The sequence below is a fragment of the Corythoichthys intestinalis genome, chromosome 13 (genome assembly GCF_030265065.1).
Source record: "Corythoichthys intestinalis isolate RoL2023-P3 chromosome 13, ASM3026506v1, whole genome shotgun sequence".
In the NCBI taxonomy this organism is placed as follows: Eukaryota; Metazoa; Chordata; class Actinopteri; order Syngnathiformes; family Syngnathidae; genus Corythoichthys; species Corythoichthys intestinalis.
In genome coordinates this window covers 145,687-173,685 of record NC_080407.1, presented here as the reverse complement: position 1 = coordinate 173,685, position 27,999 = coordinate 145,687, and the positions used below count along the sequence as shown (strand labels likewise).

The window sequence follows — 27,999 nt, the reverse complement described above, 5'->3', positions numbered from 1 at the left end:
GTACCGGAGAATCACCACTGACAGCCGAAGCACAACTTTTCTCCAGGCAAAGTGAAATCAAGCCGCGCACTCGGACACAATCTAGTCCCCGCTTTTCAACTTAAATTAGCGGAAGGGAAGCGCGGCGCTTCCCACGTCGGAGTCCGAGTCGCTCGACCACCCCCCGGAGTACAGCCATCCGGGGCCCGACGCCTTCGCGGCGGCTTCCCGGCACTTTTGGAGACGGGCGGAAAGTCGGTGATGAGTCCCGGGCTGCCAAAGCAGCGAGAACTTGCTTTGCGAGGCGCCGAGTAGTTCTTCTTTGGCTTGTTATTGTCGGCGGACGAAAAAAAAAAAAAAAGCCCGAATCGGGCCAAAGTTGTCGGCGATCGCGTCCAAAGTGGCAGCAAAGTGCTCGGCCGGGCGGATCATGGAAGTGCAAGGCCCGCAAGAGGCACTCAAAGTGGAAATCCAATGTCATCAGGTAAGCGCAGAGGCAGCAGTCGCCGCCGCCGCCGCCGTCGCCGTCCTCTTCTTATGCCGGAGGACGTCAAAGAGGTGAAAGGCAACGGTCGTCCGCTCACTTTGGCCGCTCGTCGCCGTGGTTTGTCGGCGGCTGACGAGCAACAAGGAGCTCGGCTAATGCGGCGCTGTGCTGGCTGGCGAGCGGGACGCGAGCTGAATATTTATGAGGGACAAGAAACATCCATGGCCGCTTTGTTCCTCTCTCTCGCACACGACAACTTGAGAGACTTTTTTTTTTTTTCTTCTTTTCCCCCTCGCCGCCTCGCCAACTCTTTGTGCGAATACGTTCAGAAGAGGTGCCCGGAGGTAAATCTGCCGGATGGACGGGCTTCTCGCCATTCTATTCTTTACCCCTCAAACAACAACAACAAACATCCAACAGGCCGCCCGTAGACGCGGGACAAACTTTATTTCTCGGCTAGCGCCGCTTAGCTGCCCGTTGGGCCGCTAAAGGCTCGAGGTTTTTATTTGACAAGTTGGACGCCATCCGCCGGTTTTTTTTTTTTTTTTCGCCGTGCTTTCGCGTTGTCAAACTTGCTGACAATTTGCGTCCATTTTGAACCGACGGACGTGTTCGCGGCGTCCGAGAGAGACGCGAGCCGAGCGGCTAGCGAACTCCGGCCACTCTTTGGGGGACTTTTACGGAGGCCGCTCGACGTCGACGGCGCCCCCCCGGTTGCCTTTTGGCATCTTTTTCGTCGCCCATTTTGTTACTAGTTTGCACTTAGTCCGCTGGTATGATTGCTTCTGGCTCACGTGACGGCAACGTCGCCCCGCGATTGGCCCGGCGACGACGCTCCCGCTGGCTTCGCACCGCGCGGCTGCCCGACGGGGTCCGTCCTCCCCGACCGGCGGATTGCGGCGGGTGCCGAAGGACGGAGGTAGCGGGCGAGGGCCGGGCGCTGCCGGGGCGGCCGCGGCGCGGGTGCTGAGCTTCGGCACCGCGGCCAGCTCCGCCTGCACCGCCCCACCGGGGGGCGCCGAGTCGAGAGTGGTGCGCACAACAACTTGGCTACGTTTATGTGGAGCCAGAGCAGGACTTGGGGGGGGGGGCAGGAGGTCGATATCGTTCTACTGGTGCTGCTCCACTTGAATCGATCCACTTTGCTGTGGAATGTTGTTGTTTAGCCCTCGTTCAAGATAGATTCTGCGAGTAGGGGATAGAGAGAAGGCTTGTTTTTCCCCTGACTTTGATAGTGGAAGCGTCCATTTTGAAACAGAAGGGGTGCGCCGCCCCTAACGTGGAGAGCAAAAAGTCTGCAGAGTTTCGCTGAGGGGGGGGGATGGGCCCCATTCATGGCCAACATTACCATTTTGATTGCTTTGATGCTGTTTTGGGGTGGGGGAGGGCTCGGAAAGCCCACTCAGCACGGCCGAGACACTGCCATTTTTTTTCTTTGGACTCCTCTTGCACTTTAGCCACAAAAATCACTCGCTTTCTTTCCGCGTTGCCACACCGCCTCACACGCACCTGTCACGCTTGCCTCACCGTACGGCGGGATGACGCTTAGTGGGCCTTACTCAAATCCGGCATCCTTTCCAGGGCTTTTCATTTTCTGGATGTCCAACAAATTCGGAGTAAAGGTGGAAACCAAACCGCACGTTGACCGATTTCTATTGACTGTTCTGAAGTGCCGAGGTCGCTTTCGAATCTGTCCGCCCTTTAAACACGGGGGGTCCGCCGTCGACGGCGCGAGACGTTCGGGCCGTTTCGAGCGGGAGGAGACGACGGCGAATTTAGGTTCGTTCGTCCTCCCGCTTCGAATCCTGTACCGGCGACAGAGTCGTCCGATTGGACGTTTATCATCGTCCAGCGAGCGTGACCCGGCAGCGAGGAAGGGCGAGTCGCCGACGTGGCGATCTCTCTTCGGGCGTTGAGCTGAGGGATCGTTGAAGGGCGAGCGCGTCTATTTCTTCCATTTCCGATCGTCTATTGTTAGCGTGACGTGACGAGGCTAACCGACGTATGCGTTGTGCAGAATGGGACGCTCCGTGAACATCCCGGCGGACAGGTGGGCCGCCCCTCCCGCTTTAAACGGACCGGATGCCTATCGGCGTCGGGCGGCCGTCGTGAAACACTGATAGCTCCGGTCAAAATTTGGGCGCGAGAGTGAACGCGTGAATTCCTCAAGGTGTGCTGCTCGCGAGCGGCTGGGCGCGAATTCCCGCCGCGTCTATCGGCCTCCCTTGTTTGCAGCAGTCAGTCTGCTGGCCTTCTCCGCACCGCTCCCAAAAAAATAAGGCCCCCGGTGTTGACTGCGGAAGGAACGATGACAATTGTCCCCCCCCAAACATTGTCAACTTTGACCTTGTTTACTTGATGACATCATTGTTAGAAGAGATGAGGTTTTTTTTCTTATTGGTAAACTGCCAATGGTGTTTTTTTTTTAACATCAATGTTTCTCCCTAGTAGACGTCCGATCTGTCTATCTGACCAGTTGACAGACTGTGCCTGTTTCTGCCCAGAAGCTGGCGGCGCGGAGTTGCCCGGCGGGCGCCGGAAAGCCGCTCTCCCTCATCAAGACCCCCGGCCAGGGCATCTCCATCTCTGTGGTTCCGGCCAAGGTCGTCAATGGCGCCGCGCCGCCGCAGACCTCGCCCGTCAACCTGCAGACGGGCGGCAGGGCGGCGCTCGGGCCCGGGGCTCGCCCGCCTCAGCTTCTTAAATCGCAGGTAAGAAGGACGCACCCGGCCTCTAGCCGTCATTCGATCGCACGACGTACGAGAGACTGGGTGTATTTTTAACACCGAAGTGGAAAAAGTAAGGCCGCGACACTGCGAAGGCGGACAGAGCGGCGGCCGGTCCCCGGAAGCTTTTTCCGGCGACGGACGATCGAACGACGGAGGAGCGCCGTTGCCACGGAAACTGCTCAGACCTGTCGGTCGGGGGTCGGCCCGGCCGAGCTCGAGAACCGCCGCCGCTTCTTCTCGGCGTCATTCTTTGGCTACTTTTTGCACACGCGCCGTGACCTTTTCACCCTTTGACAATGATTCCACTCGTGAGCGGTAAAAGGGGGGGGTAGCGCCCTCTGCGGGGAGCAGCGGTTCGACCGCGACTTTAGGAAGAAAGAAGCATAAACAGGAAGTGAGCGGAGGGAGCGTTTGGACCCCCCCCCTCCCCCGGGCGCTAGCGAGAAAAGAGTCGTAATTAGGAAAATAAAAGCTCTCGTACTGCGAGATTTTTCCTCAGTGTGGTTGCCATGGGAACTGGCCCTGCACCCCCTCCTTCTCGTCCGCCTCCCCCTCCCTCCGCCCGCCTCTCGGCTCTTCGGTCCGACAACTGAACCGAAGAAGGCGTGGGGGGGAGGGGCGGTGAATCGGGGAAGTACAGTATATCCATTCAATTTTCAATTTCAATTTTATTTGTATAGCCCTAAATCACAACAAGGTTGTCTCAAAGGGCTTTGCAGAGGCAAAATGATACACAGTCAGAAACAGCAAATGAAGTCAACAAAGACGAATAGATAAAGTTCAAGTCCTGGGCATCCCCCATCCTTGGACCCTCCATGTCAGCAAGGAAAAACTCCAAGCTCTTTGGGAGAAAATGAGAAACCTTGGGGAGTACCGCAGTCAGGAGAAATCCACTCCCAGGATGGATAGACAGGATGCGCCAGGACTGCTAATGGGAATTAGCAGACGGGGTTACAGTCAGTAAAGATGCAGTAGAGTAAAGGAACAAGAAGATGTCCATCTAGCCAGATGAGAGGGGGGTGGCAACGAGGACGTCCATCCAGCCAGGGGTCCGGATAGTCAGGAGGCTGCAGCTGAAAAATAGGCCCTCCCTAGAGGGGAGGGGGCAAAGGGGACACCAGGTGACTAGTGATGAAGAGACTAGTTAACTAGATATTAACATTGGAAAATAGAAATAAAGTGGTAGGTAGAGTGAGAAAAGGAGATAGAACTCTGGCTGTACTTCCCCCAGCGTGATAGCTTCTAGTGCAGCTTAGACTGAACTGTGAGTCTAATCCAACTTCAACTAGCCTGACCGTAAACTTTGTCGAATAGGAACGTTTTTAATCTAATCTTAAATGTGCAGACTGTCTCGGCTTCTTTAATATTAGCTGGAAGCTGATTCCATAAAACGGGCTTGGCGGCTAAAGGCCTCTAGCTCCGACAGTACTTTTAGAGACCCTGGGAACTACCAGTAGACCTGCATTTTGAGAACGAAGTGTTCTGTTGGGGCGGTATGGAACCAGAGCATCGGTGAGATAAGATGGCCCCAACCCATTCATGGTCTTAAATGTAAAAAGGAGGATTTTAAATTGAATTCTAAACTCGACTGGAAGCCAGTGAAGGGCCTGGAGCACAGGGGTGATGCGCTCTCTTCTATTAGTTCTTGTTAAAAGTCTTGCTGCTGCGTTTTGGACTAGCTGAAGACCTTTTAGAGAACTTTTAGGGCAAGCTGCAAGTAGGGAGTTACAGTAATCCAATCTCGATGTAACGAACGCGTGAATTAATTTTTCTGCATCGCTTTTAGACAAAATATTTCTAATTTTGGCAATGTTGCGCAGGTGAAAGAAAGCCGTTCTACAGGTTTGTTTAATGTGTGCTATAAACGATAAGTCAGGGTCAAATAAAACTCCTAGGTTTTTAACTGTGGTGCTGGAGGCTACACTTACATTGTCCAGAGTGACTATCTGGGCAGCTAAAGAGTCTCTCACACTTTTCGGGCCTATTATAAGGACTTCTGTCTTCTCCGAGTTAAGTAGAAGATAGTGCTCATCCAGGTATTTCTATCTTGGACGCAGGTGCTTAGTTTATCCACTTGCCTGATCTGCTCAGGTTTAATTGATAAATACAGTTGTGTGTCGTCAGCGTAACAATGAAAGTTAATGCTATATTTTCTGATGATATTGCCTAGAGGAAGCCTATACAGCGTAAACAAGATGGGCCCGAGGACCGATCCTTGCGGCACACCGTAACTAACTCTAGAGTGCGGTGATGATTGCTGGTTTACATTGACAAACTGGTACCTATTAGATAAATGTGATTTAAACCAGCAGAGGGCTGCTCCTCTAACGCCTATGTCACATTCTAGTCTCTGCAATAAGATATTATGGTCGATTGTGTCAAAGGCTGCACTCAGGTCCAACAGAACCAGGATCGATACTAATCCATCGTCAGCGGCTAGTAACAAGTCGTTAGTTACTTTGACTAATGCAGTTTCAGTGCTATGATGAGCTCAAAAGCCAGACTGGAAATGTTCAAATAAACTATTGTTCTGTAGGTGCTGACAGAGTTGTTTAATTACCACTCTTTCAAGGACTTTGGAGAGAAAGGGTAGATTAGAGACAGGTCTATAATTGGCCAAGATGACAGGATCAAGAGTAGGTTTTTTCAAAAGCGGTTTAATAACGGCATATTTAAAAGACTGAGGCACGTGGCCAGTAACTAATGAGGTATTTATTAGACTCAAGATAATATCAATAGTTAGAGGCAGGGTCTCTTTAAAAAGTTTGGTTGGGATCGGGTCTAGGAGGCACATTGATGGTTTGGAGGACATTATAATTACATCGATTTGGTCTACAGTGGTAAAGTTATTTCATATTTTAGAGGAGATTCTGATTTTTTAGTCTGCACTTTATCAGACCTAATAATTGGAAGTAATTCATTTATTTTATTTCTAATAGTTGCGATTTTATTGTTAAAAAATTTTAGGAAGTCATCACAGCTAAGAGTGGGTGGGATATAAGGTTCTACTGAGCAGTGGCTGTTTGTCAGTCTTGCTACAGTGCTGAACAGAAACCTAGGATTATTCTTGTTTTCATCTATTAAGGATGAGTAATATCTGGTTTTAGTCGTACGCAAGGCCTGTTTATAGGTCACGAAACTGTGTTTCCAGGCAGAGAGAGTGTGCTCTGTGTTGGAACGGCGCCAAAGTCTTTCTAATTTATGTGTCGATTGTTTAAGAGAGCGTGTTTCAGCATTATACCAGGGAGAGGCTTGTCTCGGCTTGACAAACTTTAATTTGGGGGGAGCGACGACATCGAGAGCAGTCCGGAGAGTAAACATGACACTATCAACAAACTCGTCATTAACAGCAAGGCCAGACATTATTCCTTCCTAATCAGATGACACGGAGGCAAATATTGGCTGAACTATCTGCTTATACTCTGAAACAGAGCGATCACATAATGTCCTTTTCATCTGCGTTTTAGTCACTAGTGAAGGATTATCTTGAAGTACAAACTGAAAGGTAATTCGAAAATGATCAGACAGTATGGGGTTGTGGGGATGGACACTAAGATCACTAATCGTCGTACCGTAGGTTAAAATCAGGTCCAGGGTGTGCTCGTGACTTTGAGTTGGTTTATTTACATTTTGAATGAAGCCAGTCCCATCTACTAGGTCATTAAAAGCCTTACCAAGGGAGTCACCGTCATCATCAACATGTACTGTATGTTAAAATCCCCTACAATTATAATTCAATCCCAGCTTAGCAAAATACTGGATAAAAAGTCAGAGAAATCTAACAAAAACTGTGAGTAGGGACCAAGGGGACGGTAAACCACTATGAAAAGAACTGGTTTTTGGTTCTTCTAGTTAGCATCTATAATTGATAGTACTCGACTTTCAAAGGAGTTATAAATGTAATTAGCTTTACTTTTTGGCCTCATACCTAAACAAGAGTGTGATATTACTGCCCCACCGCGGCCCGTGCTTCTAGCTGTGTGAAAATTCACGTGACTTGGGGGTGTGGATTCATGAAGTCTAACAAAGTCATCCTGCTGAAGCCAAGTTTCAGTCAGGGCCAAAATATGAATATTATAATCCCCAATGAAGTCATTAACTAACAGAGATTTGGGCGAGATTGTTTAATAATCCGCATTTGATATATTTATTAGGAGTTATTTTATTTTCACTGCTATCAGGGGCTATATGTATTAAATTCTTTGGTCTCATTCATATAGTACTATGTTTTCTACTGTTCACTATACGAGGCACGGACACAGTCTCTATCTTCTGTCCTGAATGTCAGATTTGTGACAGCTCGGAAAGAGGCGAGTGATCAAAATGAACAGAGTTGTGTTTTACACTACAACACCGCGCCCGGCCCCCCACTCTGGAGTGTCAAAGTTTGGCGGGCGGCCACGTTTCGAGTTAAGAGAGCAGCACCGTCCCAAGTCGGATGAATGCCGTCTCTGCGAACGAGCCCGGGCTTCCCCCAGAACGCACGCCGATTATCAATATAGACTATGTCGTTTTCTGGACACCATCTAGACAACCGGCGGTTAAATGATGAGGACCTAGAGTACATCTCATCATTGACCAAATTAGGCAGAGGACCAGAGAATGCTCCGGTATCCGCCATCCATTTTGCAAGCCTACACACCGAGGCTACGTTGAATTGAAGCACCTCAGACTGTCTCCGCCGGGCGTCGTTACCGCCTGCGTGAATCGCGATACGGCGGAACCTCTTCCTACTCTGCTTTAAGAGCCTGAGGTTTCCTTCGATGTCACCGACTCTGGCCCCTGGGTAACACCGCCGGGTGCTTCACGTCTCTAACTACGGAGCTTCCAATGACGAGAGTGTCCAGTTCAGCCGGTGTGTCGCTGAGGGGGTCAAACCTATTGCTGACATGAAGCTGCTGGTGCACTAAGGTTGTGCGTTTAACACTACGCTTCCCCCGTACAGTCACAAATCCGTCCTTACTACACTAAACTACACTTCCTACAACTACTACTGTCCTCGACGAAGGAGCCAGGGTGCTCGCGATACATACAGCACACTGAGCGGAAAAGACGGGAGGGAGAAGGCAGAGGGCGAGCCACGGCTCAGATAAGCTAGGCTAGCAAGATAGAGCTAAAGAGGAAAGTAGAGTAGTTTTAATCCACGAGCAGACGTTTACGCTGTTAAAACGTGGGATAAAACCAACTGAGGAGCACTAGGAGAATAGCGACTAGAAGCAGTGCTAACAAACAAACAATACACTCACCGGATCCATGTACTGTATGTCAGCCAATCGCCGCACGGCCTCTGTACGACAGGAAGTCCGCAATTCCACGAGGCGTACTCTGACTTCTAGGTGTGCGTGCTGTGAAGTGGCCGACGTGTACCGCGGCCAGAAATGTTTGGTGTGATTATCCCCGTGACCATTCTGATCTCCCCCCATTTGTGTGCGCTAGATATTGAGCCCGCTGGGTTCGATCCCCGCGAAGGTGCCTCAAGTCAGTCCGCTTTACCGACTGGCCGGTCAGGCCGCCGGCGCGCTCCCTCAGGTACCGGCGCACCGCCCGGACGCGCTCGAACTGGCTTATCGTCGCCGCCCTCCCGCTCGGGGACGGCGATAAAGTGGCGGGAAGGGCGCGGAAAGGGTTAACGGTGCCGATTTGCGTTCAGGTCAGTCCAAAGACACTGATCCCGGACAGCCTTCCCCGCGGCCCCTGCCGGGACACCCCGCGGCCACGCGGCCCGGAGTGCCCCGCGGTCCACCGGCTCGGCCCCAAGTGCGCCCCGAGCCCCCGTCGCCGGCCTTACGATGGCGCCGCCCCCTTCCCGGCCGGCGATGCGGGCGGGCCAGCCTCGGGCGGCGCCGGGGTGGCCTACGCCATCATCGCCGCCTCGCCCGCCGACGCCAACGGGGTGGCCGCCGTCAGCGAGGCCGTCAAGGTGGGTGGAGAGCCGCCGACGGACGGGCCGACGCCTCAACCAGATCGCTCTGGTTATCAGGTGATCATCATCCAACCTCAGGCCCCCGGCGGCGGCGAGGGCGGGTCGCTCCCCCCGCCGTCGCTCGCCTCGGCGGAGAAGACGGACGAGGACCCGGAGGTGAGCGGGGCGTCGGGGCCGAGAACGGGAAGCGCTCGCCGGGAGCGCCTCGCTGACGCACTCTCGTGTCCGGCAGAAAATTTCCTTCATGGTCGCCCTCGGTCTGGTCACCAACGAGCACTCGGAAGGTGACGGCAAAACCTCGCCCGCGGCGGTACCTTTGCCGGCGTCGTGTGTTGACCGCGGCTTGTGTCTTTTTGCAGAACTCCAACTGAAGAGGCAGGAGAGGAAAAGGCGAAGCACGGCGAACCCCGCCTACAGCGGCCTCTTTGAACCGGAGGTAGTTAGAGCTCCGGCCGCCACGCCGGCGGACGAGACTCAGGCGTGCTTTGTGTTTGTCCGCAGCGCAAGCGTCTGGCGTCGCATTACCTGAACGGCTCGCTCTTCCTGTCGGCACGAGGTAAAACGAGCGCGTCCGACGATAAGGACCGGAGCGGTCTTGAAATTGCGCGCGAATGCTGAAGAAGCAAAGGCGATCGGAGAATTTGCAGATACCCAATGAAAGTCAGGGTATCGCTTCGATCGGGATTTGATGCGCCTCTTCCGTCGAGTGCCAAAATGGCGAGCCGAGCGATCGGACGACGTGACAAATTTTTTGCTCTTCAGCATCGAGCCGGTCGTCCGTGAGCTCTGTGCGCGTGCACGTGGCTAACGCTAACACGAGCCGGCCTCCGCACGGCTTTAAACCTCAAGGCTAACGTGTGCTCTGCTTCCATCCGCATGCAAGACTCTGAGGACTTCTGCTGGAAGGTAGGTCGCTTGCCTGACGCCGCTTCCGCTCGTCGGGCTGCCCCTCTTTTATTTTTTCGCCGCCTTCTGTAGTTGCTAACGCCGCAAACGAAAATGTTTACCGAAGCTTCGTCTCGCTCGGTGGTGGTCGATCGCTCGTCGGCTGTCGCTCGTGTCGCGCGGCGGCTATTGTGAAAGCAGACGACCTTGATGCGGCAACCATTTTGTAGGCTTTTGAACGATCTTTCCGGACCGGCGCGATGCATACATGTGCCTTTTTTCCTGAAATGTTGGGTACGCACGAGCAGGGGCAGTGCCAGGGATTTTGGGCCCCATGAAAAAATAGCACTTGGTCCCCAACAGCGGTGCCGGGGGACACGCACACATTTAGAGTATCAACTACGTCATTTCCTGTTAACGATGAGGCTAGCTCATAAAGGGGGTCAGGAGACGGGGCTGCTGAGGCAGACGGAGGCAGCAAGAGGAGTTGTGCCAGGTACAACAGGCAAGGGCAGAGACAACTGTTTTAGTATGAAGAGCTTGCCAAGGGTTTGCCTGCTGTACTTATTAAATGTGGAGCAAACACTAGCTAGCAAACATTTACAGTATTTCATTATGGAGTAGGCTTAGCCCCATCTGGAAACTCGCAATCTCCTATAGGCTACAGCTCAGAAGTGAGGTCCCTTGTTAACAAACTCAATTTAATTGATGACAAATTCTTGACAAACTGGATTCAAGCCGATTTAAGAAAAAAAAAAAAAAAAAAAAAAACCATTTCCACACCAACTGTCAACATCTGTGGGATACCAAAAAATGCCGTCATTATTTGGAATTCACCTTTTTGAATAGGTGAATGTCGCTCATTGAGGCCGGGAAAATCTCATATTTCTTACGGAGGGAGCTGGGACCTCGTTTCGGAGGAGCTTTGTAATAGACATGGCAAGGTTCCAGATGGGGCTGGAGTGGGCTAAAATAACAGGTTCATTTTCAGCACTACGCTGACACAAGACACCAACCTTCCTTTGTGAAGTACTTTGTCACATCCTGTTGGCCTTTTCTACCCCTCTCCTGTTTTGTTCTTTTATTTCCTCTTTTGATAAACCGATTTTTGTTTTGAAAACATTTCTGCAGTACCGGGCAACCCGAGTCATTGACTGGTGTAAATGCGCACCGCAGCTCCCGCTCTGATCGAAGGAAGGGCGGATCAAACCATTTAATGAAAATACGGGGGTTGGGGGCGGGCTGGCATACGTATGCTCTCAGGGTGTTTACTTTTTGCGAAAAACAAAACAAGGAAAAAAAACCCCTGGTTTTATTCCAATTAAAATGATAATGATTAGGTAATCGTTTGCAAATTTCAATTTTGAATTTTCTTTGTGGGACCCATCAGGGCACCGGCCCTTAGAATCAATATCACTTTTCACCCCTATACGGCGCCCTTGCGCACGAGCAAGCGGGCGCAGAACGCGGCGTGTCCCGGCCCGCCGGGGTGTCTTAACGCTTTTACGGCGTGCGTCCTTTAGGATGAGGCGGAGCGGGACGAGCAATGCGCCGTGTGCCGGCGGGACGGCGAGCTACGGCCGTGCCACAACTGCCCGCGAGCCTTCCACCCCGATTGCCTCCGATCGCCGCTCGAGACCCCGCCCGAGGGACCCTGGTACTGCCCCAAGTGCCACAAGAAGGTACGGCCCAGATTTTCACTCCTTACTCTGGAGAGATGAGATTGTTGCGCTGGTCTCGTCTCGTCATAAATACTGCTAATTAAGTTTTTATTCTTTGTTTGGACCGCTTCAGGTTTTGAACAAAGAGAATATGTCGTGGCCTCACAACTTTGCAAGGTCGTACGTCACGCACAAGACAGGTGGGTCCAAATCCTCGACCTTTGCTGAGTAAGTAGCTCCTGGGCTCACTTCCGATAAGATGCCCAAGATGGCGCCAAAGCGCTTCTTGGCTGTCACGCCAGTCTTTATTGCCACCTTGTGGCCTTTTTAGAGCATTTCAGAAAAAGTTCAAGTTTCAGTCTGATATGGGCAGTTTCAAAAAATGAAATTAAACTTTCAGCAGAGGTGTTACCAGGATGCCAGGTATGGGTGGGCATTAGTCTTACCTGGGGGGGGGGGGGCAAAAAAAAAAAGCTACAATGCTCAAGTAGGTCGAAATCCAGCGTAGGGCTACTGCACCTTAAAAAATGTTTTGCTTTCTGCTTGAGATAACTTGTGATTTGGTCTAAACAAAAGTTGATTTGATTTTGAATTCGAACACATCCAAAACTGAACATTATGGACATACAGGTGACAATGTTTTTTTTTTGTAACCTATTGTGGTTCCTCGGTTTTATTATTATTATAGTTATCCTTTGTTCCGCAGCCCCTTTGAGCTCAATTGGACCTCCTTAGAATGCTTCAAAAAGCACCAAAATTGGCAGGCAGGTCAAGACAGGTGCAATCTTTGATACTGTGTCAAGAGAAATTCCAAATACACTATGTAGCGTCCCCTAGCAGTCATCCTTTGTACCGCCGACCCTTTGAGCCCTACTTTGACCCTTCAGAATGCTTCAAAACTCACCAAACACAACAGCCAGGTGAACACTGGTGAAATCTTTGATAAAATGTCAAAAAAAAAAAAAAAATTCAAAATATGCCTAAATGTGTGTAGAGCCCGCTAGGAACGAAACCCACATTGTTTTTTTTAAAAAAGGTGAATGAGGAGGTAACAACGCAAAGGTTAAAACTTAAAACACATCAGTACTACATGAATGGGATACCGTACGCGGAGGCCAGACTGCCGTTAGTACAACATCCAGTTTTCTTTGGGTGGGTGGGTACTGTTCACCCCAGGCCCCCCCCCCCCCCAGGTAACACCTTTGAATGAAAGGCATTTTTTTTCCCACTCAATTCTTTAAACACCTTTTTGTACGGAAAACACGAAACCATAGAATGCAAAAATGATAGACGGAGCGATCGACGAATCGATCCGTGCGACGCCGTCGCTAACCGTCCGCTCGGGTTTCCCGCGCCAGTGCGTCAGGAGGAGAAGCGACGTCTGCTGCGACGAAACGTGGAGCTGAAGAAGGAGTGCGCTCACCTGGAGGAGGAAGACGAACAACTCGACAAGACGCTCAAAGTAAGCGCCGTGAAACGTACGCGCTCGCGGAACAGTAGGTTGCCCCGTCGGTCGCGGTCCAGAGACGACTTTCGGGCCACGCAGACTACAGTAGTTGCGGACGACTAAAGTTACCTTAGGCCGGGGGCCGACCGTCAACGGTTTTAAACGGGGCCGAGTGTCGGCTTTCGCGAGCTTTAATAAGCCATGCCGAGCCCGAGGCTTTTGTCGTCGGGGACCCGGCGCCGCGTACGCGCCGTTTTGATCTTAACGTCGACGAACGCGGCGATTGACGATAGCGGCTCATTTGAGCCCGAGCGTTGGCCCGCGGCGCCGCTTTTGCCGCCGGCGGAAGCGTCGTTGACCATTTGCTGTCGTCCCGCCTCCGCAGCGCTGCCTGGCCCGTCGAGAGCGTCTGTCGGCGCAGCAACGAGACACCCTGGCGTCGTTGGAGCGTCTGAAAGCGCTGGTCAAGCTCATCCAGGTTTCCGTGACCGCCGGGCCCGCCTCCTCCCCGTCGCCCCGGACGAAAAGCCCGACGTCGACGACGGGCTCGCCCCTGCGGCCGTCCCGGGACAACGTGGCCGACTAGCCCCCCGAGAAGCGGACGTGTGACGACGGACGCCTTTTTATTCAAGACCTCCAGCGCTTACGAGATTAGTTTTTTGGGTTTCGCTCGTTGTTTGTCGGCCTTATCGTGTTCTCAGTGCCACACGCCACCAGCTCTTTTTCATTTTTGCCAAAACAATTCAGGAAGTATTCAGAGAAGAAGAACAAAGTATTTAAGACGTCGTTGCCGAGCGAGCCCCGTAGAATCGAACGGTTCAACCGCCCCCCCCCCCCCCCCCTCCCCGGCGCGGAGTTTACGTCCTCACCCGTTCGGTCGGCGACCGGTCCGTTCTTCCCTAACCACCGGTCCGGTTTTTATCCCGGCGGCGTCCCGGAACGAGCGGTCGCCTCGCCGACATGCCGAACGATCGTCAGAAATGGCTTTTTTTGTGTGTGTGTGTGTTCCGGAAGTCATCGGCCGCCGTGCCGTCGTTAAATTGTAAGCGGCCTTATTTTATTTCACCGCACCAAAAGTTGAAGCTTACGCGTTCGGCGGAGGCCAAAAAGTCTGCTTTTGGCGGACGCGTTCTGCCCGTCATTTCCCTCGAAAAAAAAAGGCCTTCGTCATCATCGGCGCCGCTTCATCTTTCCGCCAGCGAGCCCCCACCCGCCATCTTGTCCGGGAGAAACTGTGGCGCGCGATGAAGCGACATGTATTTTATTAGAGCACACCTTTGAACAAAGAAGAGGACTGAAGCTTTTTTCTATTCTTTTATGAGCGGCAAAAACAATAGATGTCTCGTTTGTGTCGTCGACGCCGCCGTCGGAAGGAAGTTGCCACTAGCCAGTAGAACAAGTGTTTTGTCTTCAATATGCCAACGTAGTAGTTGACTTTTCTACCGACTTATTACGAAAAAAAAAAAAAAGACAACCATGTGATTCCTTAAATAAACATTTCAACGACGATCTATCTGCGTGAGAGTGTTTGTTAACAGAGTGCAAGTGCGCCGAGCGAGCCGACGATTCCTTTTCCCGCTCGCCGGCTAATCGCCGCCGGACGTTTATGAGCGACGTCAAAGCGGCACGGCGTTCCGGACTGTGTGGGGGAGGGCCGGAAGGCTTCTTCCGCCAGAGGTGGCGGTCTTGAGCTCTCAGGTGAGTCTTTTACGCCCGCCCGCCGCCGCTAACGTCGCTTCGTTCTCACACCTGACCGTACGCCCACGTTACAGATGACTCACAAACGAAAGCTGCGACGAAGACGGAAACGCGTTTGCGGGAACGTGGAGAATCTTCAACCGCCGAGGCGAGGCACGCCGCGACATCGCACGTGAGCGACCGCCGCAATTACGAGGAATGTGTCTTTTTTTTTTTCTTCGAAACGGGCAAAATCCAAACGTTGAACAACGCGGACCGATTTACATATATGCGTGTCAAAAAGACGGTCGTTAACAAATGTGCAGAAACTTAGCCACGCCCCCATCTGGCGCATGGGAAGTTAGGTCACTGTCGGTCGCAACGAAGCAATGGCCCGCGACATTTTTCAGCCGATCGCGAGAAGGAACGCTCGCTCGGAAGCCTCGCCTTGGCGCTTTTTCCACATGTGCAGGCCCTCCTTACGTAAGCACCTTTCGACGTTCTAAAAATATACCGTCGTTGACCCGGTGAAGCGTAAACCCATCGTCCGTCCCTAACCGGTTTACGTTTTTGTCGGGAACGTCCCGACATGAGGCCTTTTCGGTCGGAGCGGCGAAAGTCCTTTTCGTGCTCAATGAAACGAGTTTAGAGCCGGTCGACGCCCAATCAGTTTGAAGCGGGAGGCTCGGCCGGTGGCGAACGGACCCGCGTCCACCGATCTCTCTGTTGTTTGTTCCCGGTCTTCCCTCGTCTGTTCGGTGCCGAGCGGAGAGGAGACGGCCGTCGGTCGCGTCCTATTTGCCCTGTTGTGGCGTTTAAAAATAAAAAAACACAAGGTGATGAGGCGTGAGGATGCCGGGAGGGGGGTTCTTGTTTTCTTGCGCGTGTCCCAGGAGGCTAATGTGACGCAAAACGATGTGAAGACACTCATTAGCGGCGGATGAATGTCCCTTAACGAGCCGAAGCGGCGAAATGCCGCCGGAACCGCGGCGACGGAATGAATTGACATTCATCGGCCGCCGCCCTCCGGCTTCGAACGGATCTACTGAAGATAAAGTGATTTATAAATATCGGCTCCCGAACGGCGGTCAGAAAGCGGCTTATTTATTTATTTATTTTGACATAATTAGCTGGCGGCGCCACGGGAGCGCTCTTGAAAAGGACACTGCTAGCAGAGGAGCGTGACGCTGTCACCTTCCCCTTCCTTCAAGCCGCTTCCGTCCGGCCGACCTTTGGCGTGACCTTCGGCCCGCCCGTGGTGAGCCGAGCCGGTCGTCGTTTCCATTTAACTACTTTTTAGAGCCGAATCGATTTGGGCGCCCCTCGCGTCGGCTTCTTCTTTGCTAACGTTTCCTTCGCTTTTACTTCTCCCGTCCGGACGTGTCATCTTTGCAACAGATGTGGACGGGGGGAGGGGGGGCGAAAGCGGGGCAGACCATTTCGGCAGCATAGCTGGGAATCGCTCGGCGAGAAGGACGTCGCGGGAAAAAAACGTTTGTGTATAGACAGAGCCAGGCCGGTGGGACGGCGTCCGAGCGGTAACTTTTGAACGTCGGCCCGATCCGTTTTAACTTAAGCGCCGCGGTCTCCGGAGCTCGGACTTTGAACCCAAATTTTCTCGCCGCGCAAAAATGGCGAGCGAACGACCCGATGCCACGTCTACTGGGTGGCCTGGTAAACAGGAACACCTGACCTCTCTTGTCCAAATAAAGAAGCGGACCACAGAGGACGACGGAACATTCTTCTTCTCCTCTTGTTGATTTCCAACATGTGGCGCGAGCGTGCCGACGACAGCCTCCTCCTCTCATCTGGCCCGCTTTGTTTTTCGACGGCTTTTCCCCTCCGGAATGCGCGGCGGCCGATCCCCTTTCCGATGGCTTCCCGCCAACTTTTGTACGGCCGAGCGAAACGGAACGATCGGCGACGAGGCGGAACGCTCCGATTTTTTTTCCCGTCCGCGTCGGGAAAGCGCATTCCGGCCGAGCGCCCGGCGTGAGCTCCGGAAACGAGCGGTCGCCGCTAAGGTAAGCACGGCCCAGGTGGCCGATATTTTGGGGCCGGCCGGCGATAAAAATAGAAGGAGGAGGGGAAAGAAAAGTTTCTCATTCCCGGAATGTCGCCGTTTTCGGCAGCGCGGCTGTCCTCGGATGCACCGCATAGGCACGCCGGCGCGTCCGGGGAGCGTTGTTTTCGCTCAACCAAAAGTCGTTTTTGGGGAGCGAACGGATGGGGAGGGACATCTCCGGACCGTCGGCATTTGGGCCAAATGTTGTTCGGAGGTGTCTGCGTCCCGCGTCAAGCGGCAGGCCGGCCGGCTGACGTCGAGGCGCGTGTGTTGTGGTTTCCTGTCAAGCTGTGAACAAGAAAGTCGCTTTTACACGCTGGCGTGTAAAGACACGCACTCGGAAAAAGAACTTCTATTTTTAGACCGGCTGCGTGTGTGTTGTTGCCTGTGCAAGACTGTCAAATCCTCTGACTGACTGAGAGACTTGTTAACCGGGCACGAGCGACGACGTGTCGCAGGCGGGATTTTTATCGGCGCCCTGAAAACCCCATGCGCTGGCCTCCGCCCAAACCCCGCTTTAACAACATCTCCGTTTCGTCATTCGTCGTTTTATCCGTCTCGGTCGGCCGGATTCGATTGTCGCGGCGGTGGCGGCAATTAACATCGGCACTGTCGCTAGCGCAGTCAGACGATACGTGTTAAATAAAGCACGTAAGGTCGAGGAAACAGGAAATAAAGGGGTCGGCGGCGCCTGGGGTCAAAAGTGAGCTCCCGGCGGTTTGTTTGCCCGCCGGGTGACGGGAAGGTGAGGCGATAAGCTTGTTTGCCCGGGGCGGGAAATCACAATGGCGTCGCCCGTGTCAATGTTGATCCCTCGCTTTGCGGCCGTCTCGCCAACGGGAAATCGGAGGCGGGCGAGCGCGCTTTGTTTGGGGGAAGTTAACGGCGACAAAGCCGCTTCACGTGTTCCTCGCCGTGGAAAAAAACAAAACGTCCAAAAAAGCGCTCGCTCGGCGCCACGACAAACTACGGACGGGTCGTGCGTGTTTGTTCGTAGACGCCAAAACGCAAACCCGGCCCGCTCTCAAACACTCACCTGAGCTTTCGTCAACTCGCGCTCGTTCTAACCCGCGGAATTGCACACGATCCCACACTTCAGATCTCTTGCTCAAAAGCCGCTCGCGCACGTCACCGGTCATCCGGTGCCGAGTTGCTTTGAGGCCATGACAACTTTCCACCTTCTGGAAGACTCTAGCGCGGCTCTTTCTCCCCGGCCCGCCGCAAAACTTCAATCATTTGCTTAACGCGTTAGCTCGATCGCGCGCCGTAAACCTCGGCTTATTAGCGCGCTCGTTAGCCGTCGACGCGGAGGAGGGAGACCGCGACGGTGTCTGAACGGTGGGCGGGTGGAGTCTCTCAAAAGTGAAGAAAATGACAAGACGCGCACAAAAACGGAGGGTGCGCGACTCGCGTCGCTCGACCTTTGCGTTTCAAAAACACGATAACATTCCCGTCGCGCGACCGCTGTTGACGCTGGAGTGTCATTTTTCACGCGCGTGCGGATCGAGCGACTCCAGAGTCTTCGTTTTTCCACCTGGCTAAAAATAGAATTGGCGTCTGAAAGAAGAGCGGGCTTGGGATGGGGTGTCGTTTCCACGATGACGCCAACGCTCAAAAGGCGAGCGAACCAATTTGAGACTGCTCGGCGGGAAATTGGAGACGAGAAGTTTACCATTCTTGACCGAGAGAAAAGTTTTGCGCGACTCCAGCGAACGGAAGTAGAGAATTTTGTCCGTCAAACGGGACGTTGTTTCCGCGCGGGCTAGCCGGACAAAAAGCTGGCGCCGCGGAGAAGCGACCACTCCCGTTCCGCGGGAGGCCGTCGAGCGTGACGACGCTGACGAAGAAGCGTTATGATATATTGTTACACAACTCGCGTCGATGTTGGTTAGCGCGCCGCCCGAGTCGTCGGGTCGTTATCGAACATTAACATCAGACGGCCGTCGTCGCGGCTCTGTCAATTAGCGGCGGTGTCCGCGTCTGCCTTTTGGACAGTGTGTTTCCGACAGCTGACTTGTGTGTCACGTATGTCGATTTAAAAAAAAAAAAAAAAAAGACAATTTTTAAATTTGAGCACCGAGTCCTGGTTTAGTTTTGAGGTGTTTTCATCCTCAAAGTGGCCAGGAGCGCAGACGTTCGCGGGGTTACGCCCCCGTCGCGGAGGGAGGCTCCGCCCCCCGGCCGCTCTCTCACCGATCCCGATGCTCCTCGCGGCATTCCCGCATCCGCGCCACATCTGGAAACACGCACGCAGCAGCAGCAGCACCCCGGCTCGAGTTTACACGGAAAAACGAGACAAGAAAAAGAAGAAAGTCTTGGATCTACTTTCCTGCTTTTTTTTTTTTTTTTTTTCCCCCGCCGGGATAAAGTTTTCCTCCGAGTCAGCCTCTGTTTGCGAGCCCCTCGCCTCTCCGGAGGAGGACATGTCGCGCTCCGGCGTCCGCGGCTTCTTTCTGGCCTTCTTCTTGCTATGCTCGCCCGTGCCCGACCGCGCCGGACCCGTGGCGGGCGCTCCGCCGCCCCAGCGCCCGGCCGCCAGAATGTAAGTCGTTTGCCATTCCGTCCGCTCGGTATTCATTCTCACCTCCGTCGATGCTGCATTTCGGGCAAAGTTTTATTTGAAAAGTCATCATGGGACCGGGGACTTTATTTTGGGACATCACAATTCAGTCATTTTTTTTGACAGTTGAAACATTCCATTTTAGTCCAACAAATGACAAAGTTATGATTGTGCAATAGGAAATTTTGCAAGAAAGAAAATATTTGTTTTTTTGTCATCAAAGAGGAAAAAGAACAAAGCCTAACCCATATATAATGAGAAAATGCCAATCGGGGAAACGGTCGCCGATGACGATCGGTCGGTTCAAAGGTCAATCGGACCCACGTCGTTAGCGGATGGGGACGGGCGGACCGGCGGTCTCCGGAAGGTCCCGCCGAGGTTCTTCCGGGCCTCTTTGAAGACGGCGGTATTTTTTTGGGGCGCGTTCGCTGTGTTTGTGTGCTCAGAGCGCCGTCCGTTTCGGTTCCCAGGCTTCCCGCCCCGGGACGGGCCCGTGTGTTTGTTTAGGACTGGAGCGGCCCGGCCCGGCTGAGTAACCGGATCCGGGCGGCGGGAAAGATAACAACGGACAGCGCCGGGAAGAAAGGAAAAGAAGAGCGCCGCTCGCTTGGGCCCATCTGGACGGAATCAAAGCGGGGCGGCCGCCGTCAACGCTTCTCCGCGTGCGCGGCCCTAATCCGCCGGCCGGCGCGGCAAAGAAAAAGCTGATATTTTTATGACGATTCCAATGGGACGTCGAGCCCCGCCCAGAGAATAAATGTTAGAACCCCCCAAAAATATGCTAATTTTGCTTTGTGTCTGTGCGCAGGAGGCGCTCGGTGACGCACGCGCAGCTGATGCACGACAAAGGCCGCACTCTGCAGGACTTTAAGCGCCGCATGTGGCTGCAGGAGCTCCTGGACGAGGTCCACACGGCCGAGATCCGACAGCCGGCCGAGGACGCCCGCCCCAAGGACCCCGCCGGGAGCAAGGACTTCGGGCCGGAGGAGGCGGAGGCCGGCGGCCCGCCGAGGGAAACCAACGAGACGCTCCGGGACGGCAAGCGGCGCAAGAAAGGCGGGGCCGGGAAGCGCAAAGACGGGGACAAGAGAAAGCGGAGGGCCCGCTCGGCGCCGCTCGGCCCCGGAGACTGGAGCGGCTGGCGGCCGGCGCTCTGAGCTCAGGTCGGTGTTTGGCGCGCTACGTGGACCGGAAGCATTTTTTTCCTTTTTTAAAACAAAAAAACAACTTTTTTTTGAAGGATAAACTTTTCCCTTTGTTAATCGGGCCCGTTTTGTGTTTTTGGCAGGGCGAGGAAAGGACTCCTAGACAGTCGTCCGGCTGTTTGGAAAGACAAGATGGCTATTTATTGTGTAAATAGAAAGCTCTAGAATAGAAAGTGACGTGAAAATGAATCTGGTTTGTTTTCATTCTTGTAACTTATTTGGTTTGAATGGCGTATTTATTGCTTTTGTTCTCCACCGTCAAGCACTTTACCAAGCTGTCCGTTTTCCTTCCCCTCGTGTCAAGAATGGCGTCCCCCGCTGGTCGTTTTTCGGCACTTGCACTGAAATTAAACATGACACCTTCCCCGCACTGGCCTCGTCTCGTCTTCTTTTCTGACTCCTTCACCGAATGGCAAAACGCGCAGGGGCTCGCTCGCTAGCGGTTATACCGAGCGTCACCGCCGGGTGGCAGCGTGACGCCGTAACGGCGCCTCGTCTACCGCGAAGAAGCGCGCCGCTAGGCACTGGGTGGGCAGGCGGCAAACGAGCAAGCGAGCAAGCGAGCATGGCTCCACCCGGTGGGAAAATCAACAGACCCAAAACGGTAAGAAAAGGCTACTTGAACGAGACGCGCGACGACGCCGTTTGTTTCCGGACAAACACAACTTGATCCCGTTTGCTCTGTGAGATTGCCTTGCCATGTGTTGTAAGGATAGTTGACCCTACCGTGATGAAGTGATTTGTTTTCGTCATCTTCAGACTTTCTTTTTCACTTGCTGAATGTGCCGCTCCGTTTTTCTGACGAAGACGTTTTATTTTCCCCACTTCTGCTTAGACAACGTTGATTTGAGAATCAAGGGTTTGCGTAGGGACATAACACGAGCAACTTTTCAGGATGTTTCGAACTTTTACGCAACCTTATTTGCATTTTATCATGACTTCAACTATATAGGTCATTTAGATTTCCTTCCCATGTTGTAAGGATAGAATTAACCCTACCATTATTAAGTGAATTACTGTACTTTCAATATGTTCAGATTTACATTGACCCCTCTTGGTGAATGTGCTAGTCCACCCACCCCCCCAAACGCAAATTTGATTGGCTGATGACGTGCCCCCCCCCACGCGCTCACAGCCGATGTTCTGTGAAATTTTTCACCCTGATACTATTTTGCTCCCGAAGCTTTTGTGGTGGTGAATAAGCACTGTTTTACATTCAGTGCGACTCTGTCATCCAAAGGTACCAAATAAGAGATTATTATATTTATTTTTTTGCCAGCGATGTCAGTCTAACAGCTGTAGTAAGTAGCTCTACCGATTTCACCAATGAGACGTCGCAAAAACAACCACGTGACTCCATTATACCAATCAGACGCAAGCTTGCCGTTCTAGCTTCACGCCAGCCTGCTCAATCGTGTGGTCTTTAGCACAGTCAAAAATCAAGCATTTGATTTTGAGGGCTGATCTCAACATGACTCGAAAGTGCGGATTTCAACCTCTATCCTAGTTTTTATTTGGCACCAAGGATAACCGGATATATGCTCCTTTTAATTTCTAAATAGTAATAATGAAGGAACTATTCAAACTCGGAGCTATTTTCTCCACCGGAGGACACTCATGCTCTTTGGACGAAGAATGCCTCATTTCTGCCCCCAAATTGGAATTTAATGATTTTTTGTGTGTATTTCTTTGGCTTAATGCGGTGATGTAATGTGTTATTGTCCAGTATCATTATAACAACGGCTCACATACCATTGTTTTTAAAAAAAAAAAACAAAAATAAGCAGTTACTCAAAATGTTACTCTTACTTGAGTATTCTTTTTACTGTATACTTTTTTACTTGTACTTGAGTACATTTTTAGGATGACTAGTTGAGTAATATTATTTTGAAGTAACACTACACTTGAGTCAAATTTTTGGCTACTCTACTCACCTCTGGGTTTAAATATCGCAATTTAAATTTGCTTATAAAATCCAGACACTCCTTCTGGAAGTTTTCCAAATGTTTCTTTAGCAGTTTTTCAAAACAAAGTTTTAATCAAACGGTGTACCACCGAAACCAATACGTATGCACTTCAAAACCCGAACCAAACAAAAAACCAACCTTCCCTTGTTTTCAATGTAAATCTACTAGAAATAAGTGAAATTATATCTGCTAGTGCTTCAAATATTTTTTACTCCGATTTCTTGGAATAAGAAAAACACCTAGCTGAAAATGAGCTTAAAACTGTTCTTAATTCAAGAATGCATATTGTTCAAAACATTATTTGAAAGATTTTCTTTTCTTGCTTTAGGTGAAAAATGACCAATTTGTCGTTGTATTGCCTTAATAAGAACAAATACTGGAGTAATATTAAAGTAAGCGGAAGAATCTGATGCGTTAACCAGCCTATAACACTCAGAAGAAGATGGAGAAAACTATTCGAGTAGATTGAAGAAAAATGATCAGATTCAGACGTTATAAATTTGCAAGTGCGGAAGTTAAAATCAATTTTGCATGAATAATTTAGCTTCTCAATTCATTTGGTTCACATTGGTGTAAGTGTGACCGCCGCTGCTTGGTCTTTTTAATGTCCCGTCTCAAGCAAAAAGTGTACACGGAGATTATGCTCTTATATCGTCCCAAGCAATATTGGGAGCAAATCTAAGCCCTTGTTGAGAATTCCTCATTTGGAACGGACCAAATCCCGCGGAACAACGGGCTCCGCGGGTTTACCGGACACTTTCGGCCGTTTTGTTGTAGGAGCTGAGCAAGAGGCTGTTCAAGCGCCGCCGGGTCCTCGGGCGACACAAGAAGAAGAAGAAGAATGGAAACGCGGGCGTCGTCCCGGATCGAGGACTCGTCACCGTCCGCCGCCTGGAGATGAGGAAGTCGGTCCACCTATTATTCATTTAGGCCGGTGGCGAGGACCGACCGCGTTTTCTTCTCGCCGCAGCGCCGCCGTCACTTTGTCGGGGAAGAAGAGACGCAAGCTCCTCAAGCGGCTCCGGCGCCTCCGAAACGACAAAGTCGGAACGGAAGGTGAGTCTCGCTCGCCGTCGCCTCCGAACGGACCTCGGTCCTCCTCGACGTATGAGCTCGCGTACGTCGGTGTTTTTGCAGCCTCCGGGACGACCGAGACGCCGACCGGCGCGAAGGGCCGCGAGGACGTCGTCGCGGAAACGTGAACGCCCGGCTTTCCGCGGACCGACGGTTTTTGTCGGCGCTCCGCCAAATGCTTTTGTCTACAGTCAAGAAATACAGTCCCCAAATATGCTTATAATATTGGAACCGAGGGCGTCGGTTCGCTTACAGCAGGTCACTTTTCAGGATGCTGAAATTGTCACTTTTCAGCAACCTTATTTGCATGTTATAATGAGTTCATTTATATTGGGAATTTAGATTGTCTTCCCACGTGTTGTAGGGATTGAGTTGACCCTACCGTTAATCAGTGAATTATTTTCATTGTTTATGTTTGCTAATAAAAACCAGACATTTTTTTCAGTTGTTTTGGAAAACGGGTTTGAATCGGAACCTGACCCCATGCACATAAAAGTCAATATGGATTTATTTTGCATCCCTCATTTAGCCTATCAATGAATTGTGTTCATATTCATGAGAAATGTGGCCCTTTACCCCGTTCATCTGATCTGTTTGGTGCCAAAAGTTTACATGCAGGCTATGCTCTTTTATCCTCCCTACCAATGTTAAAAGTGCAAACCCACGCCCTTGATCGTCCTTGCTAACTGGTGACACTTTATCAATGTGTTTTCATCAAGGTTCTCAAGCTGATTACGGTCAAAATCAAGTCTGGAATTTTGTCATGATGTGGTTCAAGAATCGACAAATCTTCAAAAATCCAGTCAATATAGATGACAAAAAATCAAACAGAAGTTGGACAAAAGAAATCCAAAGGATCGAAAGGCAAATAGGAAACATTCTTTCAGCTAACGGAAAGCAAAAATGAGATGTTAAAAAAATGGGTGTGTGGCGGCTTGGCTGGCCCCGCCCCCTCTCATCCCATCCCCCTCCCGAAGGACAAAGCCAAAAATGGGTCATCTGCGAGGAACCAGCGAGCTGCTGCTGCTGCTGCTGCTGCTGCTGCTTCCGCTGCTGCTGCTTCCTCGCGTCACCAAGACGGGCAGGTGCCGGCTGGCTCCGATTCGGCTCGCTTCATCCTGGCGTGCCGGTGACGGAACCGCGGTCGACACGAACGGCGCGCGCGACCGGCAGGTAGGCGCGTGCGGCGCGCGGCAGCAGGAGAACGGTAGTCGGCGTGACGTAAACAAGCCTAGCCATCGCGCGACTATCGGTGACGTCACTCGCTCGACCTAGTGCTAACAAAGACATCGGAGCTTCGCGCGGCGATTGCACAACGATGACGCCGCGTATCGATCGCGTGTGATTAGCAATTGCTCAATGACGTCACCGGGGTCGCTCCAAGGTCCGCTCACGCAACCTCTCTCGGTGGCAATCTTGCAGTCAAAGTCCGTTTGGGCGCACTTTGGACTCCGCTGAAAGCCGCGAGAGGAAGAAGATGTTCACCTGACGCCTCGTCCGTGCAGGTCTGTGGTCTCCAGCTCCTTTCTCTGACTTCTTCGCCGTGATGTTTTCTTTTGCTCCAAAGAATATTTTCAGCATTTTTATTTTTGCTCGTTCGTCTTTCGACGCCAATGAAAATGCAGAGCGTCGGATCGCCGTCGATCTGCTCTGCCGACGGGCTCTCGAGACAATTGTCTGTCGGGATCCGGTACCGGCCGTCCGAGACAAAGACGAGACTCCGGAGGGTCCGGACCCAGACGAGTTCGGAGGGTCCGGACACAGACGAGTCCGGCCTCGACCCGTCGACGCCGATCCATTTGAAGCGGGAGGGACGGCGGAGAGCGAAACGACGTTCACGCTTCAAACGGATCGGACGACTTCTCGCGTACGATTCGCCTGACCCGGCGCCGGTACTTTGTGTTCCCCGCAGATTTGCGAGCGCCGTACCGCCATGACTCGGGCGCTCCTGTCGACGCTGGTCCTGGCTCTGGCGCTGGCGTCGGCCCGGTCCCGATCGGAGCGCTGCTACTCCCGGCAGCACCGGAACGTGGAGGTGGACGGTCGCGCGGCGGCGGGCGCCCCCGGCGCCGCCTCGGACTCCAGAGCCCTGGCGTCCGAGCAGGACTGCGTCTTGACTTGCTGCTCCCTTGAAATGCGCCCCGGTGAGAACGGCGTCCGCGCGGCGGCTTCGGCCGACGGTGCCGTGACTCAGACTTCCTATCTGCGCAGGCGCCAAGTGCAACGTGGCCGTGTTTGACGGGAACAAGCGCGGCGGGGAGGACAACTGCTTCCTGTACCACTGTCCCGACGAGCGGGACTGTCCGCTCAAGAAGTCGCCGGTGGGAGCGTGCACCTACGACATCTTCAAAGGTGACTTTCTGTCTTATGAGCTCTCTTCCGTTCGTGTGTGACTAAAGAGGGTCACACACGAATTTCCTCCAACGTGTCGTCCTCCCTTCGCTACCCCTACCTTTCTCGTCGCATCCTAGCTTCCCCTTTGCCCGCCGATGCCGTCTTTTCCTCTTCTTGTCGAGTCGAGCGCTGACTTTGCCGTGGCGGTATGTCGTGCAGGTTCTATCCACCCGAGTGCCGGCCGACCCGCGGCGGCAACGCCGGCCGCCGGCGGCGCGCCCTCTTTGGCAAACGCCACGGCCACGGCTGCGTCCGCCAAGAGAGGCGAGAAGACCGCCAAAAAACAAAGCAAGACAAAAGGCAACAAAAAGAGCAAAAGTCGGCCGGCCGACGCGGGGCCGAGGATCGCCAGCGAGCTGCCCGTGAGCGTCGGATCGTTGCGGACGAGCGCCGCCGCCGCCGCCGTGACTTCTTCTGCTGCCGCTGTGACTCCTCCCGCCGCCGCCGTGACTCCTCCCGCCGCCGCTACCTCCACTCAGTTTCCTAGGACTGCCATGAGTCCTACTTCAACGCCAACTCCTCCCATGAGCGCAACAACACCTCTGACCGCGACGGGTCCTCCAAGGACAGCCGCACCCTTAAAGAACCGAACCCTGATGACAACGACAATGACAACTACATCTCCAAAGATCACCGCCTGGACGACGACAATTCGCTCGACAACTCCACCTCCCGCAACATGGCTTCCGATGACTCCGCCTCCCACGACTCCGCCACCTGTGACTCCGCCTCCCGCGACTCCGCCACCCGTGACTCCGCCTCCCGCAACATGGCTTCCGATGACTCCGCCTCCCACGACTCCGCCACCTGTGACTCCGCCTCCCGCGACTCTGCCACCCGCGACTCCGCCACCCGTGACTCCGCCTCCCGCGACTCTGCCACCCGCGACTCCGCCACCCGCGACTCCACCTCCCGCGACTCCACCTCCCGCAACTTTGCCACCCGCGACTCCAACCGAATCGGCACTAACAGCGTCAGAGGCGGGCGCGCGCGACGGCGTCCTCCGGAACACGAGCGCAAAAACGAAACCGGGGGGGCCGAAGAGCGGCGCGGTGGCGTTCTTGGTGGTGGGCGCGGCCGTACTGACGCTGGCCTTGGCGGCGGCGGGCCGCAAGGCCGCAGAGTCCTTCGACCGGCGCCACTACACCCGGCTGGAACTGAACGACCTCCACTACGACCTGTGACTCGGGAACGCCGGAGGACGTGAGCGCGAGCGAGTTCGATTCGGGCGACCGACCGGCGGGACGAGCTTCGACGCTACTGCAACTTCGACGATCACGTTCAACTCAGGAAGAAGACGCCACTTAACACCACTTCGCTATACGATGAAGACTTTGTTTATGATGATAACCATTCATTTGATCACCTGCATGTCTTATTTCTGCACTCTACAAAATCACTCATTTATAGTATAAAATCCTACGATTTAGGATCAGGTGGTTTACTTGTATCGAATGACTTTTGGCGGAGTTTTTCTTCGCAGTAAAACTGCAGTGCCCTTCTTGGCCACGCGGTGGCGGCAGATGCCTACACATCTTCGTCAATTGTTTTTATGATTTTTTTTTTTTTTTTGGGGGGGGGGGGGGTATTTTTCCTCTCATATTTGTCTGATTTTCACGCTTGTGTTCGATCCAGATTTGATCACGTTCTCCATTAAGGCGCCGCCTTTTGCACTGGTTTTCGTCCGTAATAAAGATTTTTTCTTTTCATTTTGAGCACCGAAGCGAATGTGATTTATTGGGGAACGTTGCGTGACGGCAATTAGTGTGCCGAATAGCTCGTTAGGGCGCCGCGCACGGCTTTCGAAAGATTGCGGTCGAGGAAAAATCCAGTCAAAAATTGGGGCGTTTCCACGTACACGTGAAACGAACAACTTTATGGACAGAAATATTCAACTCTTCCATTGACGTTCAGGTTATGCAATGGAGAGATGGGGGGGGGGGGGG

At 52.8% G+C, this 27,999-nt stretch overlaps 2 protein-coding genes across 11 annotated transcripts; both read left to right on the top strand.

The window, feature by feature from the left end:
• The first annotated feature begins 61 nt into the window (after positions 1-61).
• Positions 62-20,439, top strand: phf21b (PHD finger protein 21B). 9 transcript variants are annotated; one of them, XM_057854513.1, is made up of 14 exons: positions 480-810; positions 2,971-3,177; positions 8,632-8,724; positions 8,846-9,115; positions 9,176-9,274; positions 9,351-9,402; positions 9,478-9,554; positions 9,620-9,674; positions 10,002-10,024; positions 11,527-11,685; positions 11,798-11,864; positions 13,023-13,126; positions 13,497-14,809; positions 14,884-18,913. In XM_057854513.1, the coding sequence occupies exons 1-13, from the start codon at positions 517-519 to the stop codon at positions 13,695-13,697; spliced, it is 1,701 nt and encodes a 566-aa protein (XP_057710496.1). In that variant the 5' UTR covers positions 480-516; the 3' UTR covers positions 13,698-14,809; positions 14,884-18,913. The 9 variants fall into 9 exon arrangements, with proteins under 9 accessions (XP_057710501.1, XP_057710502.1, XP_057710496.1 ...); XM_057854518.1 differs by lacking the exon at positions 480-810 and adding an exon at positions 62-463 and having other exon boundaries at positions 8,846-9,274; XM_057854519.1 differs by lacking the exon at positions 480-810 and adding an exon at positions 63-463 and having other exon boundaries at positions 2,974-3,177; positions 8,846-9,274.
• A 265-nt stretch (positions 20,440-20,704) lies between these two features.
• mansc1 (MANSC domain containing 1) lies at positions 20,705-27,628 on the top strand. Of its 2 annotated transcripts, XM_057854510.1 has the most exons (9): positions 20,705-21,222; positions 23,363-23,490; positions 23,556-23,641; positions 24,379-24,523; positions 24,637-24,832; positions 25,572-25,803; positions 25,871-26,011; positions 26,213-26,770; positions 26,861-27,628. In XM_057854510.1, exons 1-9 carry the CDS (start codon positions 21,028-21,030, stop codon positions 27,235-27,237), a joined length of 2,058 nt encoding a protein of 685 aa, XP_057710493.1. In that variant the 5' UTR covers positions 20,705-21,027; the 3' UTR covers positions 27,238-27,628. The 2 variants fall into 2 exon arrangements, with proteins under 2 accessions (XP_057710493.1, XP_057710492.1); XM_057854509.1 differs by having other exon boundaries at positions 26,213-27,628.
• Positions 27,629-27,999: the final 371 nt, after the last annotated feature.

Excerpts from the sequence above, each read along its gene's own strand:
- phf21b (XM_057854511.1), top strand. The coding sequence starts at position 517 with ATGCCGGAGGACGTCAAAGAGGTGAAAGGCAACGGTCGTCCGCTCACT. Across the intron at positions 9,675-10,001 it reads GCTCTTCCTGTCGGCACGAG|ACTCTGAGGACTTCTGCTGG; the intron begins GTAAAACGAGCG and ends TCCGCATGCAAG. Across the intron at positions 11,686-11,797 it reads GCCCCAAGTGCCACAAGAAG|GTTTTGAACAAAGAGAATAT; the intron begins GTACGGCCCAGA and ends GGACCGCTTCAG.
- mansc1 (XM_057854509.1), top strand. The coding sequence starts at position 21,028 with ATGGCAAAACGCGCAGGGGCTCGCTCGCTAGCGGTTATACCGAGCGTC. Across the intron at positions 21,223-23,362 it reads AAATCAACAGACCCAAAACG|GAGCTGAGCAAGAGGCTGTT; the intron begins GTAAGAAAAGGC and ends GTTTTGTTGTAG. Across the intron at positions 25,804-25,870 it reads CTCCCTTGAAATGCGCCCCG|GCGCCAAGTGCAACGTGGCC; the intron begins GTGAGAACGGCG and ends CTATCTGCGCAG.